Raw genomic sequence first — 18,846 nt, 5'->3', positions numbered from 1 at the left:
CCAGGGCTGGCTCCACGCCCTTTAAGCGAACCAGGGCACTTTACCCTCAGAGAAATCCCGTGAGGTACTACTATTTCCCCATTTTGCAGATGAATCCCCTGAGGCACCGAGAGGTCACACAGTCAAGGGTGCCCCCAGGACAGGAATGCCTGAGCCCAGCTCCAGAGCCAGCACCCAGGACTCCTTGCACGAGACACCTGCCTTGTGCCTGACGCTGGATGAGGCCCTTCCCTGTTTTTCAGAGACGTAGAAACTGAGTCTCAGGCAGAGGCGGAGCTGCATTTTCATTAGGCTTGTTTCCCACATTTTTACGGGGTTACAGCTGCTCCCCCACCCCCATTCTTCAGGCTTCTGGGGTGACTGGGGGCCCTCTGGAGGGAGAGGCTCAGGGCTTCGGCTCTTGGAGTTGGGAGAGGTTTAACTGACATCAGCCGGACAGGAGTTTTTCCTCTTAAGTGAATTTCTAGATAACTCTGTAAGTGCTCCCGGCATCTGTGGTCACCTCTTAAAAGCTAGCTCCAACCGTGGCCATTGAGCCTGAGCCCGCGCGCGCACCTTCCACATTGCTCTGCTGTGTCACGTTTTACCATCCACCAAGCCCGCCCGGATTGGATGCTGCCGGGACTGTGTACCTGGGCCACGGGGCTCCTGTCTGGGCCTCAGTTTGCTCCTCCATGAGTTGGGAAGATTGGACCACGTGACCTTTGCAGCCCCTCCCCCACCCCTTTTTCATTTATTTCATTGGGGTAAAAAGCACAGTTTACCATCTTAACTTCCTGCCATCGTCTGTACGTGCCACACTTTCTTTACCCATCCATCCCTTGATGGACATGTGGGTTGCTCCCACCTACTAGCTAATGTGAATGATGCTGCCATGGATGCGCGAGAGCAGTGATTTCTTCGAGGCCTTGCTTTCAGTTCCTTTGGATATTTACCGAGAGGCGGGTTCGCCCGGTGATATGCTGCCGTTCTGTCTTCAGTTTTCCGAGGAACCTCCAGATCATCTTCCGCAGAAGTGGTACCATTTTACGATCCTGCCAACAGCGCACAGGGGTTCCGGTTTCTCCACATCCTCGCCAACACGTGTCAACGTTGGTGTTTTTTGATAATTGCCTGTGAGGTGATAGCTCACTGTGGTTTTGATGTGCATTTCTCCGATGCTTAATGCCCTTGAGCTCATCTTTTCATATGCTTGTTGGCCTTGGACATCCTGAGGAGCCCTACTGCACACCAGAGTGATGCCTCCGGGGAGAGACTTTCGTGGCTGGTCGGACAGCTCTTCTGTCATTCTGTGGCCCCCGGCCCCCCTCACATGGCAACGAGTTGTGTCCAGGGCCTAATAACCAAGCCCACAGTGTGGCGAGCTTTAGCTCAAAGCCAAGTTGCAAAGCTCTGACTTGAGTCCACTTTGTGCGTCTGCTGAGAACACACACTGCCTGGGCTTTAGGACTGCTCTTTCTGGTAGGCCCAGAGCTTCCCCATGTTCCCCCAAAGGGGCCACCGCCGCACCTCTGCCGCTTGCCCGGGCCCCTGCTGGTCTGCACAAGTATTCAGCTCCCTGACCGTGGCTAGTGGTTCCGTGGGGGCTGGAGACTTGAGTGTGTCCCACGAGAGGCGTGTCAGCTCACGGCCAGGAGAAGCTCTGGGCCAGGGGCCAGCCACGGGTTGGAGGGGCTCAACCTCAAGCAGGCACCCTCCCCCCAAAATGCTCCAGCCGGCCAGACCCTCCCGGGCCTTTTGGCTAGTTCTCCCCTCCCCCTGCCTAAGCCCGATTCCTGGCGGTGGCCCAATGGCAGCTCAGGAATGTCAAGTGGAGCCTCTCCCTGACAGGGAGGGTGCAGGGAGGGGGATAATAGAGTCTCAAGTTCTCCTGGAGCCCCTGATTTTAGGAGAGTTGCAAGGTCCACTGGATTGAAGCCTGGAGGGGTAAAGCCACCTATGGAAGGCCCCGAGGCCTACGGAGAAATCGTGTGGGCAGCTGTTGGTTCCGCTCTGAGAAAGAGACACACAGTTCAGGCCTTACAGGAACACAATGACAGGCGTCAGGAGAGCTTGACCACCGCTCTCTCCTTGCCAGGATCAAGTGGCTGGAGGGGCAGCACCGCCCAGAGCCCTGTCCTTGCTTTACGGCCTGGGGGACCCTGTGCAGGCCTTCATCTTCCTCATCTGTCTGGGAGCGGCTGGGGCAAGTGGAGGTTCTGACCCACTCCAGTCCCCCAGCGGCCTTGCATGCGGCTGAGACCAGGTCGGGGCCCAGCGAAGGCGGCAGGGGTCAGCATCTGAACCCTGAGGGCTGCTGAAGCTGGGGTGGAGGCCCCGCCCCTTGTGGAGGGGCTGGAGATTGGGGCGGGAGGTTCAGTTCCTGTAAGAGCCTGCCCCCTATCCTTGAGCTCACCTGCAAACATGGTGGCAGCAGGGGTATCTGCACTCACCGCCCACCTCAGCCGCCAGCCACACACACCTCTGCTGCCCCCCACCCCCCCACACACATGCTCAGGGAGGGGTTCAAGGACACCTCCGTGCTCAGGCAGCCCAGGGCCATGGGCAAGGCCTTAACGGTTGTCTTGGCAACCAAATAGAGGTCTCTCGGTACCAAGGAGAACCCAGAAGCCCCTTCAGCCTTTCCTGGCGCCCTGGCCCTCCTGCCCCACAAATACTAGCTTTAATGATTTACTACAAATTGTTAAACCAAGATAAAAGGTTAGCATATCGGAGAAATATACTTCGTGTTCTCCAAGTGCATTCCCTGAACCAGCGCAGCAGCATCACCCCCCCGCGAACCTGTTCCAAATGCAATTCTCCGCCCCCAAACCAGCCCTGCTGAATCCCACCCTGGTGGGGAGCGCAGCGGTCCTGCCTTAACAGGCTCTCCGGTGATCCCGCTGTGCTCGAGTTTCATACCCCCGCTGCCCCGCAGCATAACCTTGGCTTGATTGCATTCCATGTCGAGTGTGAACGCCTCGCTTCTAGGAACAGGTGTCTTTATCTCAAAAACACACAAAAAGTAGTTTGGGGAGCACCTTACACTCTCAAAAGGACTTGAATTTATTTAAGTAAAAATGGGGGAGGGGGCTGCAACAAGCAGAGCAGCCAATGAATGACAGCGACCCGCTACCGATGCCGGGGCCCCTGCCCCCCTTCCACATCCCCACCCTGCAGCCCCAGCGGCAGGAAGACCACGCCCCCCCCTCCCCCGCAGACCGCCCCGCGCGGGGCCGGATGGCGCGGCGGGTCGCTCAGCCCCGACGGCGGCCTCGCTGCGCAGACGCTGGGGGCCGATTGTTTGAAAGCTATTTCCAGTCACCCCGAGGCAGCGCTCCCACCTCCGTGCGCTCAGGACTGAACGTTCCAGGACGCGTGGCTGGAAGCCCCGTGTGCGCAGACTGTGGTTCCAAACCCCGCTGGCGCAGACCTGGGCCCCGAGGGCAAGGCCGCACCGGTCAAGGGTGTAAAGTCCCCGCCCCTCCCCCGTGCCCCCCGCCCCGCCCGCCGGGCGCCGCGAGCCGCGAGCCGGGAGCCGGGAGCCCGGCGCAGGGAAGCGCCCGGCGTGGTGGCCGCGGCCCCCGCAGGCGGGGTGGGCCCGCCGGGACACCGCCCGGACACCGCCCTCGCCGGCCCGGAGCGCGGCGCAGCCAATGGAGGCCGAGGCGCCGCGCGGGGATTGGAGCGGGCGCGGGGCGGGCCGGCGGGGCCGGGCGAGGGGAGGAGGCGAGGCGGGCGCTGTCAGCGCGGTTATAAGGGAGGGAAAAGTTGCCTGCGCCGGGAGCCGGGCAGGCGCACGCTCGTACGGCGGCCGCAGCGGCAGGGCGGGGCCGCGGAGGAGCCGGTGGCGGCGGAGGACGCCCCCGGGGCCGCGACTCGCTCCCCTCGGGGTCTCCGGCGGACCTCGCCAAGGTACCGGCGGCCCGAGGGCTTTCGCACGCAGCCATGGGCGGCGTCGGGGAGCCGGGCGAGGGACCCGCGCAGCCGGGGGCGCCGCTGCCCACCTTCCGCTGGGAGCAGATCCGCCAGCACAACCTGCCGGGCGACAAGTGGCTGGTCATCGAGCGTCGCGTCTACGACATCAGCCGCTGGGCACAGCGGCACCCGGGGGGCAGCCGCCTCATTGGCCACCACGGCGCGGAGGACGCCACGGTAAGGAAGCCCACCGCTGGCCGGGTGGAGCCTGGCGCTGGCTGGGGCCTGGTCGTGGGCACTGGGACTCTCTCTACTTGAGGGGTCTGGCATCCTTTCTACTCTTCGCTGACCTTTGAGCTCCTGGTCCGGGACCCGGGATTGGGATGGACAAGCCAGGGCCGGATGTGGAGTAAGGAGGCCAGGTCTCTGCATGGAGGACCTGCACACCGGGCCGCAGGGCCCGGCAGGGCCAGAGCGGGTCTGTGCAGGAGTAAGGGGCTCTCAGAGGTGGGTGTGTCATGGTCAAGGAGCCCTCCTTGTGCCCTGAGCTCCTCCTCTCAGTTCTGGGTCCCCCAGGCCAGGTTCCTTTTGCTGAGTGCCAGGGGTAGGGTGGGGTCCCCCCGGGAGACTGGCAGGGATGTGCCACCAGAGGCTGGGGGCTGGGCAGCAAAGCTTGGGCAGGGCCCAGAGGTCTGTGGCTTTTGCAAGAGCCACTGTAAACCTCTCTGAGGGGCAGTGACTCACCTCTCCTGGGCTGGCAGCTACACGTGGGAGAACTTTGCCAGCCAGGCTGGGTGGGCCTCCTCGGGAAGCATGGTCACCCCAGGAATAGGCTGGCCCTGGCGGACCCCGACTTCCCCTTCCCAGCCCATGTCTAGACATGCCTTGCCAAGGAGGGATGTGGCCTGGTCCACTGGGACTGTCTGGCCGGAGTCCAGCAGTCCCCCATCCAGAGATGACGAGTTGAGGCCACGATGCTCTGCCTTGAACGTCTAAAATTCTGGGTTGGCCACCCTGAGTACCAGGAGTCTTCAAGATATCAGGAGATGAATCCCTAACTGGCAGAACTTTAAGCAGCAGAAGAAATTGTGCTCTGTCCCAGGAGGTTAGTGTCCCTGTTTACCGGGTTGGGCAATCTCCATGGACTCTTTAAGGGAAAAGGTCTTTCTTCCCCACTTCTACCCTAAGAAGCTGAGGGTTTAGAGTCAGAAGCCTCCTGAAAGTCTAGAACCTGACAGAAAGCCTTGTCCATGGGCCAGGTGGTGGCCATGGAGTTGAAGATGACTGGGGGCCAACAAGTGTGTGACCACGCACAGGCCTGTATGCGTGTGCACTGTACACATTTGTGTGCATGGTCGTACGTGTGTGCATTTCTGCTGGGGGTTGGGGGGTGAGGTGCCACGACCCTGACCACCCCTCAAGGCCACCCCAACCTTGGAGCTGAGGGGCAGGATGGAGGCAGGAGAGGGGAAGGATGACATAGAGCATTTCTCAATTACTTGCTCCTGCTTGGTGCCCAGGCCGGTGCTGGGGGCCTCCCGCATGGGAACCCCATCCTACAGTTAGGGCTCGACCCCGAGACCTCCATCTGACAGATTTCGCATTGGTTCATCGCCCGTAAGGTCTGTTTCCCATTTCCAAAAAGCAATCTGTCTGCTCCTTGGGGCTGGGTCCTGGCTCTGCCACTGGAGACTTTGAGTGACCTTGAACCGGGTGTTACTCCTCTGAGCCTCAGTTTCTTCATCTGTAAAGTGGGGAGAGCTGAGCCAGACAGTGAGCCGCCTGCGGGCAGGACCGTGCCTTCTCAACTTTGTGGCCCTGGGGCTGCCACGTAGTGGCTCCTGGTTGGTACGTGTGGCTGGCTGGTAAGCGTGAGTGTGCCCTGCAAACCACACAGGGCAGTGGACTAGCCAGGGCATGGCCGCCCCTGGGCTGGGTGGCCTTGTCTCATTCTATCCAGGTCTGGAACGGGAAGGAGTTGCACTGGGGCCATCTTAGTTTCCTCAGGGCTCCAAACACTGGGCCGGAGTTGCCAGAAATACCTGGTCTGTTCGGGCCAAAGGGGTTCTGAGGTGGCTGGGGGGCGGGGGGCCCCAACGTTCGTCTCTGATGGGCCCACAGCACAGATGACAGATGCTGTGTGTGGTCGAGTCCAGGCCCAGGCACCCCATTCCAGGCTGTGTTCCCTCCCCACCCTTCATTAGCCCCAGCCGCCCATCAGCTGTTCTCATGTCCAGGCAACAGAAGCCTTCCTGCCAGGAAATTCCCAGAGTTCCTGTGCCATGAAGTCAGCCTGTGGCCATCCTGGGATACAAAGCTGGGTACCCTGGGGAGAGTGCTCTGGGCCCTGAGCCAGGTTTGCCTAAGAAGTCAGAGGCGGCTTGAGACTAGCTGAGCCAGCCAGGGAAGGGCGAGGCCCGGCTGTTGCTGGTCAGAAGTATACCAGGGCTGGGCACTGAGTACCTACTGTGTGCTGGGCTCCAAATTCAGCATTTGATTGATAGATACTCTTCTCATCCTCAGGATACCCCTATGAGGCAGGTACTTTTAGTGATTTTCCCACTTTACAGATGGGAAAACTGAAGCTCAAAAAAGGAAAGTGACTTGAAATTAAGTGGCAGGGTCTGAGATGTGAATCCATAGCCCATCCTCTTAAACATGCTGCCCTGTGGCTTAACTGGGTTTTTTCCATTCATTCATTCTTCACTTACGGAATCATTAAACCCACCAGCAGATAGATATTCAGTGAGCATACTGTATCCACCAAACTCTGTTCTAACCTCTGAAGATACAGCCGCGAACAAAACATCGCAAGGACGAAGTTCCTTGGCAGAGGATTGAGCTAGAGCAGAGACTCAGAGGTGGGAAGGTACTCAAGGAACAGCAAGGATATTGGCGGGGCTGGAGTGCAGTAGTGGGGAGAGGGGCACGCAGTGAGGTCCAGAGGTAACGGGTAGCTGGCTCCCGCTGGGCTTCTGTGTCGCTGAAAGCAGAACTTCGGTTTTATTCTAAGGGGATCTTGGAGGGCAGAGCAGGGAAGCCAGGGCAATCTGAGATACATTTAAAAGGATCCCTAATTTGGAGGGGAAGGCAGAGCCCTCCAGGAGAAGGGCAGGAGGCTAAGGGAAGAGACAGTGGGGACCTACCTTCTCCCAGGTGAGGTCACTCAGAAGAGGTGGCCATTCACCTGGGCTCTGAAGGGCAGGCATGGCCAGGGCAGAAGGCAGGAGCTGCTCGGGGCCCAGGTGCACCAGGGGGGCGGTATTAGGAGTTAGCTTCAGGGGGTGTTCAGACAACAACGCACTGAAGGCGGGTATGAGTGTTGGCCCATTTTGCAGATGAGGAGACAGGCTGAATGTGGGTGACATGAAGGGACTTTCTTGGGGCCCTCAAAGGGCAGGGCCTTGTCCTTGGGCTTGGAGGGTGGGGTTTGTGTCTGGGTCAGAGCTGGGGGGAGGTGGGGCAGATGGGAGGCTCTGGGGGGGGGGGGGCTCAGAGGGGGCTGGCCAGGAATGCAGAGGACCTGGCTGCAGAGCCCATGCTCTTCCCACCCACCACGCCGGCTGCCCGCATAGCCCGGCTGCCTGACAGCACTCCCCATGGAGTGTGACCTCCCTGGGCTCCGTGGGTGGTTTCTGCAGGGTCCCCACCCACTCAGGCTCCTTCCCAGGGTAGTTGCAGTGCCAGGCTCCTGCCCTGGGGGAGTGCTGGGCAGGAACACTGTGCAGATGTAGGGACGCTCGTGGCCCCAGCACGCTGGTGGCCCTCTGCTTTTCTTGCCGAGGGCACCCAAGCGTGGTTTCCCACGAAACAGCTAGGAAGAGCCAGAGCGGGAGAGTGGTGGTGGAGAAAGGACCACGTGTCAGACGGCCTGGCCCCTTTGGGGTGCCTGACACTTGTGAAGCCAAGGGTGCTGGGTGGAACCCTAATGTGGGTACCGGCCCATCACCAGGGGCACCGGGAGCGGCTCTCTGGGAGGGTCTGTCCTTGTGCTGGGCTGGCCTGCACGGGTGGGAGTTGGGTGGGCCGTGTTCAGAGTTCAGAGCCTCTGTGTCTTCGTGTCCCCGTCTATAAAACGGCGACCCTGATACTACTTTCCCACTGGCTCCGATAGGAGTGCTGGGGTCGGGGGATGGGAAGGAGCATGCGTGCTGGGCATGAGGGCCTCCTTCATCTTCCCACCTGGGAGAGGGACGGAGGGAGGGATTCCTGGGGTATTCCCTGAGGCTTACCCCCCCACCTCCCATTGTCACAACTCAACAGCGGCTTAAGGAGGCCGCAAGGACAGACCCAGACCACCTGAGCCCCCAGCAGCCCTGCTGCATTCCCTTCCTGATCTGGAACATTCCCGATCCTTCGGGGAGTGACCAGGAATGCTTGCCCGTCCCCACTGTGTCCCTGTTCCCCAGCTTCCGGCTGGCAGGGTGCACTCCACTCTCCTACCTCAACGCCCACAGGCCCGCCCTTGGAAACCGCTAAACCCCAGTGGACTTGGGAGAGGGGCATGTTGGGTCAGCAGGGCGGGGGGGGGCTCGGCCAGAGCTGGACGCCAGGCCCTTCTAAGGGCCTGCACTGACTCCGTCCTCCCGGCAGCCCCGCGAGATGGGCGTCGGTGGTTTCTGCTGTCCTAATGAGGAAATACGAAATGGAGGGGCGTGCGATCTTGTCTGTGCTCCCCAGCTCGGCTCGTAACGCTGCTCAGATGCCGGCCCCAGCAGGCTGGCGCAGAGCCTTAGCTGGCTGCTACTTGGGGCTCACGAGGGGCTGTGGGGCAGGGCAGGAGCCCCTGCAGGGGCCGAGGCAGGGCTGGGAGGGCGTGGGCATCCCAGAGCTACTTGGGTTCAAATCCCCGCCCTGCCGTGACGATCTCTGGCCTGGGCGGGTGCCCCTACCACGCTGAGCCTCCGTTCCAGTAAAATGGTTCTTACCCCTGCCTTGTGGGCTGTGGAGGGTTGACTCTTGTCCTCTTATTCACACCTGCTATCCAGCCCCGGCTCTGCCAGGCCCTGGGGACAGCCCTGTGGACGGAGCCTGTCACTGCTACTAGCAGCTTATGTTAGGGCCACCGCAGCCTCACCCAGCTCTGTTCCAGGCCTGAGGGAGAGACCTGGAGTGCCACCCTTGGCACATTAGGTGGGGGAGGACCGTAGGATGTTTCCAGGTGCACCAGGGGTAGGTGAGGGTGGGGTCTCTTTAGGCAGTGCAGCCCAAGAAACGCCAGGATCCCCCTCCTGTGCCCCACAGTCCAGCCTCCAAGCAGCCGGGTCCTTGGCTCTGTGGGATGGTGGCCAGCTTCGTGGTGAGGGCCACGCTCCACCCCCCACCCCCCACCCCCTGCCCAGGAGACCCACTGCCTCCTCTCTGGCCCAGGAGTGGTCACCCTGGGGCTACAAGTCCAGAAGTTTTACAGTCAGACTGGGTTCTGATCTAATCTCCATCAGATGGAGCTGTGTGACCTTTGTCCGTGGCTTAACCTCTCTGAGTCTTCTGCCCAGCCCCTGGGTCCTTAAGCAGTGGCCCAGAGAGGATCTGGTCACATGGCCCTGGCAAGTGTTCCAGCAAAAGCTGTTTGCTGGTGCATCAGGTTTTGGTCTGAGGCCAGCGATGCACCTTGTTGGGACTGAGAGTATGAGAAGAACAGGCTCGGGGCGCCTGGGCGGCTCAGTCTGTTGGGCGTCCGACTCTTGGTTTCGGCTTAAGTCATGATCTCATGGTTGTGGGATTGAGCCCAGCATTGGGCTCCACACTCAGTCTGGAGTTGGTTTCAGATTCTTTCTCCTCTCCTTCTCGCAAATAAATAAATAAAATCTCAAAAAAAAAGAACAGGCTCAGCGGTGCCTACCTGCTTTCCAAGGACCTGCCCCAGCCCTGCCCATCCCCTCTCATTAGCCAGAGCTTTGTCTGTGAGCTGTGGGATTTCCTCACCGGCCCTTTGGGGGCTCACACTTCCCCTTGTCACGCCAGGGGATAGACCTGGCTGGAAGTCCCTCAGGTGGCCCTCGGCCTTGGTGCATCCCCAGGCCTGGCCTGGGTGAATCGGGACCCAGGGAGAGAGTCCAGGAGCCTGGCCTGTTCGGCAGCAACTCAGCTCCAGAGCATGGCCCTGGAGCATCTGGGGGTCTGCTGGGCGCCAGGGTGGCCCCAGAACACAGAGGATGGGGGAGAAGAAGGGCTGGAAGAGGAGGGAAGGAATCCTGGGCGTAGCTCTGTGCTGCCAGGGGAGTTTTAGAGGAAGCAAGCAGGAATCAGAGTCAGTGCTCATCAGCCTTCGAAAGGAAGGAAATTCTACCACCTGCTACAACATGGATGAAGCTTGAGGACAGGATGCTGAGTGACAAGTTAGTCACAAAAGGACAAATATGTTTGATTCCTCTTATCAGAGGTCCCTAGAGCAGTCGAATTCCTAGAGACAGCAGAGTGGTGGTTGCCGGGGGCTGGGGAGGGCGGGCAGTCAGTGTTTCGTGGGGGCAGAGGTGAAAAAGTTGCGGAGGTGGATCGTGGCCGTGGTCACCAGCAGTGTGAATGCACTCGATGCCGCTGAACTGCACACTTCAAAATGGTCAAAAGAGTAAAGTAAGAAAACAAAAAAAGTTAATGCTCTGAGTCCAGAGCCAGAAAGGTGCTGGAGTCTTGCCCTCTTCTGCCTGGTCCCAGCAGGAGGACAGACTTGCTCAAGGTCACAGCGAGTGGGGTCAGCTGGAGCCCCAGAGCTGTCTTCCCTCCTGGCTTCCCAGGAGGCCTGGGCAGGCAGCTTCCTGTGGGGCCAGTCTCCCCCCCCCCCCCCGCCTCCTCTCCCCCAAGTCAAGGTCACCCCGGAGAGGGGGAGGTCTGCACTACACAGCCGTCTCCCCTCTTAGGAGCTCAGGAAAGGGCCCCCAAGTCACCTTCCCCAGGGCCTAGGTTATTCCAGAAGCTTCACCCTCCCAGCAACCCCCCCATCCCGTCTCTAGGCTGCTCCGGGCCAGCAAGAGAGCAGACAAAAGGAAAAGGGACCCCTCGGGTGGATTCCGCAGGTGTGGCCTCTAAGTGGGGGCTGGAGGGGCCTGAAGTGCTTCCTCCCCACAGGACCGCGTGGGATGTCCAGTAGCAAGTATAGGGGCCCAGTTGTCCGTTTGAACATCCCCCAGAAGCTGGAAGGCTTGTTAGCAAGGGAACAATAGGAGGCCCCATGCGTTCTCAGCCTTCTTCAAAGCTGTTTCCTTTGGCAGCCAGCAGGCCCCTTCCCCAGGCCCGCCGGGACAGCCTCTCACCCCAGTCCCTGATCAGGGCAGCTGGGTGGCGAGGGCTAGTTCGTTCAGAGAGAGCCTCTGAAAGTCCAGGGATAAAGATGCAGTGAAGAACTGGGAACAAGAAGAAGCCCGTGGCACCAGGACTCGATCAGCAAGACTAAGGGAGCCCAGTTTGCTCACATTTCAGAGCTGCCTGGGCCGGCTTCCTCACTGGTCCCGGGCCCCAGCGCTTTGGCTTTGGCCCTCTAACCCCTGTCGCATTGCACCCCACCCCCAGCTGTTACAGAATCACGGGAATGTGTGATATTTATTTCATTTGCTTTTTTTAAAAAAGTGGTATTTTCCCCCTCTGTTTTTAAAATCAAATGCGTTTAACTGTTTCAGTGTCTCCCTTGCAAACCTAAGAACTCAGTCTGTGTGGCCCTTGCCTGATTTTTGGACCCCCCCCCCCCCGCCCTTGTGGGGGAAGCAGCTGGGTCCAGGCAGGTGAGGAGCTTCCAGCAGGACACCCAGGGCCTGGGGAGGACCCAGCCGGGCCAGTGGGCAAGGCCGACCCGTTTGGCCCTATTTATATGACCACAAAACAGTCGGCTGCGTCTCCATCCATCGGAGCCCCGCACTTCCATCCGCGGTCCTCCTCCTGCCTTATCTGCCTGCTGCCTCTGGGGGCCGCCGGAGCTGTCTGTCTGTCTGTCCCCCTGACTGTTGGCCTTCCTTCAGGATGCCTTCCACGCCTTCCACCAGGACCTCAATTTCGTGCGCAAGTTCCTGCAGCCCCTGCTGATTGGAGAGCTGGCCCCAGAGGAGCCCAGTCAGGATGGACCCCAGGACGTGAGCTGGGGGGGAGGGGTTGCTGGGGGGGGGCATCGCCAGGAGCAACTCCGTCCACATTCCCCCCAGGGGCCCCCAGGGGCCAAGGCTGGGTTTACCATTCCTCCCTGGGCAGGTAGCCGAAGGTGGAGCTAGAGGGACGCCTGCAGGAACCCGGGGCTGCGGGGCTGGCTGGGCCAGCATTTGCTGGTGTTTCCTGCTCTGGGCCCAGTATCCCCATCTACACTGAGAGTTTGGACGCACTGAGCTCTAAGGGTTTGCCCCGCTCTGGCTTTCTCTGCTTCTCACGTGCCCCATACCTTTTGTGGGGCGAGGCTTTGCCACCAGCCCGCTCCCCGGCTCAGACCCCAGGCTGGTGCTCTCGCCCCTCCGTCCCTCCAGCTGCACCCCCAGGATCTCACACTGGGACTGGCTGAGGCATGGGTCGCTGTTGGAGGCTCCCGGGGACCACTGGGAGCTCGCTTCTATAGCCGACCAGCCCTTCCACCGTGGCAGGCCCAGCTGGTCGAGGACTTCCGCGCCCTGCGCCAGGCGGCTGAGGACATGGAGCTGTTTGAGGCCAAGCCCGCCTTCTTCGCTCTCCTGCTGGGCCACATCCTGGCCATGGAGGTGCTCGCTTGGCTCCTCATCTACCTCTTCGGCCCGGGCTGGGTGCCCAGCACCCTTGCCGCCCTTGTCTTGGCCACCTCCCAGGTGACTCCAGCACTGTTTTGCCACCACATGAACTATCTAGTAGATACGGGGCCTGGCATACCAGGACACTCTGGACCTATTTGCTGAGTGAATGAATGAATGAATGAATGAGCAGCAGAGGTTCCCAAAAGGCGTGTATCTGTAGGTCAAGCTGCATTTTAAACGAGCTTCCTGACAGACTTGCAAGCCCCTAGGCCTCCCGAATCTCAGTTGTCCTCATCTGTTAAAAAGAGGAAGATGGCTCACAGGGTCTTAAAACCCAGCATTAGCTGTGGGGGTGCCCTGGGACCTGGGAGGGCTCCCTGGGGCTCCAGAGCTGGGCCCCCCGTGGTTCCCTCCCACGGGCTCCTAACCCTGCTCCTGCCCCCAGGCTCAGTGCTGGTGTCTGCAGCATGACCTGGGCCATACCTCGGTCTTCAGGAAGTCCCAGTGGAACCACGTGGCCCAGCAGTTTGTGATGGGGCAGCTGAAGGTGAGGGTGGGGGCGGGTGGTCGGGAGCCGGGGGCTGAGCTGGGGCTGTCTCGCCGGGTCTGTGCAAGTGTGCAGGCACGGGGTGGAAGACCCGGCCCCTGCCCTGAGAGCCCCTCTCACCCCTATAGGGCTTCTCAGCCCACTGGTGGAACTTCCGCCATTTCCAGCACCACGCCAAGCCCAACATCTTCCACAAAGACCCAGACGTGACCGTGGCACCCGTCTTCCTCCTGGGGGAGTCGTCCATTGAGGTGTGTGGGGAGAATATGGACTCACTCGGCTGGGCCTGCAGCTCATTGCGGGGGGGGGGGGGGGGGGGGGGGGGGCGGGGGCCACTGGGGCCCCCCCCGACCTGGCCCTTGCCCCACCCCCCCCCGCCCCCGCCCCCAGGCCTAGCCCCTGCCCGAGGGGCTCCTCTTCCCTGCTTGCCAGCCTGCTGGGGGGTGGGGGGTGGGGATGGGCCCAGTGGCCAGAACCTAGGGTTGCCTTGCCCCCAGCCAGCCCCCTGCCCCGCCCTGGGAGGAGGAGGGCCTGGCGGGCCGCTCTCCCCAGCCCCGGCTGTCTCCACAGTACGGCAAGAAGAAGCGCCGGTACTTACCCTACAACCACCAGCACTTGTACTTCTTCCTGAGTGAGTGTCTGTGCGTCCTGCCAGAGGTGGGGGCACAGTGGGGCCTGGGACCGTGCCTGCCGACCCTGGACAGGGGTCGCCACCGCCTCCCGGGACAGGGGCCCACTTGTTAAACCTCCCTCCATACGGCACCTGCAGGCCTCTCCCATCCCCGGTCACCCCGGCCTGCGGCCAGGCCTGACTGTCCCCTCGCCAGAGGCCGCCACGGCCCTGCCCTGCCCGAAGCGTTCAGAGTTCCTTCCTGCACTCACACCAGAGGGGTCCGGAGCCCTAGAGCATTAGGACAGTCGTTGGGGCGGCCAGGGTGAGGGTTTAAGGGTCGGGACGTGGGAAGCTGGCCCCAGCCTGCGGAAGGCTCAGATGCCAAGGGAAGATTGTGGACTAGGCCTTGTGGGTGATGCGAGGTCACCCAGCTGGAGGGGACCGGCACCAGGTCCCACAGGTGTTCCCGGGATAACAGCTCCTCGCTCCCCAACTCCCCAAGCCCCGTGGATGTCCACCCTCGGCCTGCCCTGCTTGGCACCCCAGCCCAGCTCCTCCTGAGCCCCCTCGTGCTCCCTTGCAGTCGGCCCACCGCTGCTCACGCTGGTGAACTTTGAAGTGGAAAATCTGGCCTACATGCTGGTGTGCATGCAGTGGGCGGTGAGTGGGGGTTCTGCTCGGGTCCCCTAGGGAAGCCAGCTGTGGCAGCAGGAGGTAGGGCACGAGGGGGCAGCCCTGCCCACGAATGCAAACAGGTGTGCACGGGACTCTGATACACGTGTGTGTGTGTGTGTGCGTGCGCACGCACGTGAGTGTGCACGGGGTGTGCTGGGGGTCTCTCCCAGTCAGGGTGTCCTTCCAGGGGGTGGGGATCCCCTGGGCCGACTCTGCCAGGCATTTGTCTCCCACAGAGGGGTCCCCCCATGGCACCTTCCCCTCCAGAGTCAGTCCCATGAGGCTGGCAAGGCAAGGACCCTGTCCCTTTACCTTGCTGAGAAAAACCGAGGCCCGGAGGCAGACGGGGACCCGTGCAGGGCTCCGAGGCGCAGCCCGCAGGAGGGGTGGGTGACCCCAGCTCCCCTCCCGGCTGCCTCGGGGCCTCTGTGCTCCTCTCCCCTCCTCTGCAGGACTTGCTCTGGGCCGCCAGCTTCTACTCGCGCTTCTTCCTGTGCTACAGTCCCTTCTATGGCCTCCCTGGGGCCCTGCTCCTCTTCGTCGCTGTCAGGTACGGCCAGGTTTGGAATGGCAGCGGGTTGGAGAGGCCACACACAGGCAGCAGGGGACCCCGACCACAGCCCTCCGCTCTCAGAGCCTCCACGTCCCCACCTGCAGTATGGGGACAGCAGGGTTGCCTCCCTGGGTGGCTGAGGAACATGAGTGGCAGGATCCCAGGGACGGTGGGTCTGGGGGACGTGGCCTGGCTTACAGGGGGCCCCGTGGATGGCCACCCTCACGAGCAGGGCTGCTCTGGGCTCCGCCGAGCAATGGCCCCTGCTTTGCCCAGTGGGGGAGGGGCTACTGCAATCCCGTGGCGCAGATGAGGAAGCCGAGGCCCAGGTCTGATCCAGGTGGTGAGCTGGACACGGGCAGTGCCTGAGCCTCCCTTCACAGGGTCCTGGAGAGCCACTGGTTTGTGTGGATCACGCAGATGAACCACATCCCCAAGGAGATCGGCCACGAGAAGCACCGGGACTGGGCCAGCTCTCAGGTGGGCCGCTGAGGCGCTGCCGGGCCGAGTCCCCGCTAGGGGGAATGGGGGCCCTGGCAGGGCTGCCAGGTCCGGGCCCCTTGCCCACCTGTCTCACCGGTGCCCCACCTGTTCCTGGCAGCTGGCAGCCACCTGCAACGTGGAGCCCTCGCTCTTCACTGACTGGTTCAGCGGGCACCTCAACTTCCAGATTGAGCACCAGTGAGCGTGGTCCCTGGAGGCCCCACGGGGGTGGGAGTGGGTCCTGAGCCCAGGGGCTGACGAGGGGCCCCTGTGTCCAGTCTTTCCCCGGGGAGGCCAAGACATAAGCCCCGGACTCCCTGGAGGCCTGGGAGGTGATGGGTGGGTAGGGGCTCCCTCCGGCACCCCCTCACCTCAGGTGCCAGCCCACACTCTCCCTGCCAGCCTCTTCCCCACGATGCCAAGGCACAACTACCGCAGGGTGGCCCCGCTGGTCAAGGCCCTGTGTGCCAAGCATGGCCTCAACTACGAAGTGAAGCCCTTCCTCACCGCCCTGGTGGACATCATTGGGTAAGGGCCCTCCATGCGCGGTGGCTCCCCTGGGGCCCCTTCCTGGGCACACGGGTCCCTCTCCAAGAGCTGGCACTCGAGGCCTTTCTGATCAAACTTTCTGTCCTCAGCCTGTGCCCTCCCTCCTTTCCCAGGGCTCTCTCATACCGCCGGGTTTAGGGAGCACCTGTCGGGGGCCCAGGCCCTGTCCTGAGGGCTGTCGATGCATCAGTATCTATGAGCAGAACAGGCCGAGATCCCTGCCTTCCTGGAGCTGACATCCTAGTAGGGGAAACAGAAAGCAGTTAAAATAAGTACAGAAAATGTGGGAAGAGAAGATATGCTTTGGCAAAACAAAACCATGAAACCTAAGAATGGGAGCGGGCGAGGGGATGGGAGGGCCATGCAAGGCTTGCGGTTTTTAATAGGGTGGCAGGGTAGGTGGCATTGAGAAGGCGCCATGTGAGCAGAGATGGGGATGAGGGGGGAGGGCTGGGATGGGGACATGTGTGTGGCGGTGGGCGGGGGGAGAGACTACCTGGGGCAAGGGAAGAGTGCAAAGGCCTCTCCCAGTGATCCTTCTGCACCACCCCCACCCCCATGCCAGCCTCCTGCCCCAGAGGAATGGGGACAAGTCCACTCACCCTCACTGTCTTGGGGGTAAGGGGGTAGTATCTTGCAGTCAACACATCCACCCCATCTCTGCCTCCTAGATCCCTGAAGAAGTCTGGCGATGTCTGGCTGGAAGCCTACCTCCACCAATGAGGGCAGCATGCAGGGCCCCGGCTGCCACCAAGCTGGCCCAGGCAGCCTTGACCCCTCCGCCCCCCTGCCCCCCTCCCCACCTGGCCTAGGGGGCCCTGCCCACCCTTCTGGATCTGCTGTCTTCACCTCGGCCCCCTCACCTGTCTGCTTGGCAGCCCTAAGGCCATGGCTCTTAGCCAAACAGGACCAGGGCTAGGGGGATGGTACATAAAGCCACACAGCATGGCATGTTTTCCTAGAGCAAAAATTTAGGGAAAACTGTTATTTTTATATAAAAACAAACCCAGATCTGTGATGGAGTAGAGTATTGAATCTGCAAGAATCTTGGGGCTGGAGTCTGCCCCAGACTTCCTGAGAGGAGTTCGGGCCCTTGGGTGCTGCGAGATGGGGGCAGGGGGTAAATGGTGGCTTTCAGAGGTCCCCTCTGCCCTGGGTCGGGGAGCCAGCAGCTGCCCTAGGCTCAGATCTCTCTGTGGGCCTGGGCCGTCCCTTCCTATTCTTTACCCACTCACCAGCAACCTTGGGCAGTCACGTTGGGGTCCCCTCACCTGAGTCCTCTACACAGCGGGACGGGGGCTGGTCCAGCAGACCAGGGCTCAGGGCGGAAGGCCATGTCCACAGGGGCCCCGTGAGCACAGGAAGCAAAGCCAGTATGACCCGGACCTGCACTGGCCTCCCGCAGCCTCCGTGATGAGGGGCCTCCTCGGGCCACCCGCCGGTCCTGCACTTGGCATCAGGCTGGTGGGGGTGCAGCTTGACTGCGCTCAGTGGCCCCCAAGAGGCGGGGACACCGGCCTTCTCGAACGCCTGCCTGGGACCAGGTTCCTGCGTGGTGTCAGCAGCTTAAAGAAAATGAAGCGCTGAGCTAGGATTTCTCTGAGGGCCTTTCTGGAGGGGGAGCCGAAGTCCCCCCATCCGCCGCAGGATGCCCCTCACTTTGTCAGGGCTGCCGTTGCCGCGGGCTGGGTTCTCTTCAGGAGGTGGAAGGGGCACACATCCTGGAGATCTTCTCCAGTCCTTTCCCAGGACCACCCCGCCCCACCCGAGCCCCTCCATGCGGCTCCCACCCACTGTTCTCTGGTCAGGAAAACCGGGGTGGGGGGATGGGGGTCCTGCCTGCACCGGGACTCACGGCTGTATCACCTTGTGGGAAGTTATTTAACCTCTCTGAGTGGTAGTATGACCTCCTAGGGTGGTGGAAGGTTCTTTGCATAGGGCTTAACAACAGGGCTCAGAATTTTTTAAAACTTCATGCACGCACTCCAACACCCTGGGGCCCCACCTGCCCTGACCTGGGACAAGCCCGTGGCTGTCTCTGACCCCATGTCCAGAGCAGATCCCACATTCAGGGCCCCTGCCCAGGCTGTTCCCTCTGCTGGGAGACCCCCCTTCCTGTGGCCGCCTATGGAAACCCTGCTGCCTCCGGGTGCCATGTGGGCCCTGACGGCAGTCCCTCTATCATGTCCCTCTATCTCCTGGGCCGTCAGTGCATTTCCTGCAGTGGCTCGGATGCACAGGCACTTACCGGAAATGTTAACACCCTGTCCTTGGGGGCAGCACGTCCCCGCGGTAGGGAATGCTGAGCCTGCGACGCCACCTAGGGGCGTCCAGAGTATCTGCACCGCGGTGGGGCGTGCCACGCTCCGTGCTGCCCCTGGTGGTGGCCTCGGGGAGTGCGCTCTTCCTCTGCAAATCGGTGGTTGCCTAGTGACTTGCTCAGAGGACACTTGGGGAAGTGTCCTTCACTGGCGGGTCATCTTTGCCCTTGTCCCACTCTGTCCCCCATGCGGCCAGGTCATCACCCCTCTCCTGAGCTGAGCTCCACTTCTCTATCGGGAGGTCTCTTCCGGAGTCCTGGAACAAAAACCTAGGCAGTGTGGGCCAGGGGTGTAAAAGGAAAGAAGGAAGGGCCTTGGCGGAGCCTCCAAGAAACCCCCGATCCCTGCTTGATGGTCTGCACATAGTCTTGGGCGCAGAGGAAAAGCAGAACGGCTGTGGGCAGCCAGGACTTGCTGATTTGTTCCTTCAGTCAACCAGCATTTACGGAGTCTCCCGTGGTCAGCCCGGGCAGATGGTGGGAAAGGAGATTCACAAGAACCAGACCTGCCGGTAATGTTGGGAGTGGCTG

The 18,846-nt window shown here is 61.4% G+C and overlaps 1 protein-coding gene across 1 annotated transcript; it reads left to right on the top strand.

Moving 5' to 3' along the window:
* The first annotated feature begins 3,800 nt into the window (after nt 1-3,800).
* Nucleotides 3,801-16,996, top strand: FADS3 (fatty acid desaturase 3). The gene is made up of 12 exons (XM_032414870.1): nt 3,801-4,134; nt 11,847-11,957; nt 12,453-12,650; nt 13,021-13,122; nt 13,251-13,373; nt 13,693-13,753; nt 14,319-14,395; nt 14,863-14,960; nt 15,347-15,443; nt 15,565-15,644; nt 15,849-15,974; nt 16,667-16,996. The coding sequence occupies exons 1-12, from the start codon at nt 3,928-3,930 to the stop codon at nt 16,716-16,718; spliced, it is 1,332 nt and encodes a 443-aa protein (XP_032270761.1). The 5' UTR covers nt 3,801-3,927; the 3' UTR covers nt 16,719-16,996.
* The last annotated feature ends 1,850 nt before the right edge of the window (nt 16,997-18,846 follow it).

Source organism: Phoca vitulina, unplaced genomic scaffold (assembly GCF_004348235.1).
Source record: "Phoca vitulina isolate PV1807 unplaced genomic scaffold, GSC_HSeal_1.0 scaffold16, whole genome shotgun sequence".
Classification (NCBI taxonomy): Eukaryota; Metazoa; Chordata; class Mammalia; order Carnivora; family Phocidae; genus Phoca; species Phoca vitulina.
This window is presented reverse-complemented; position numbering and strand designations above follow the sequence as displayed.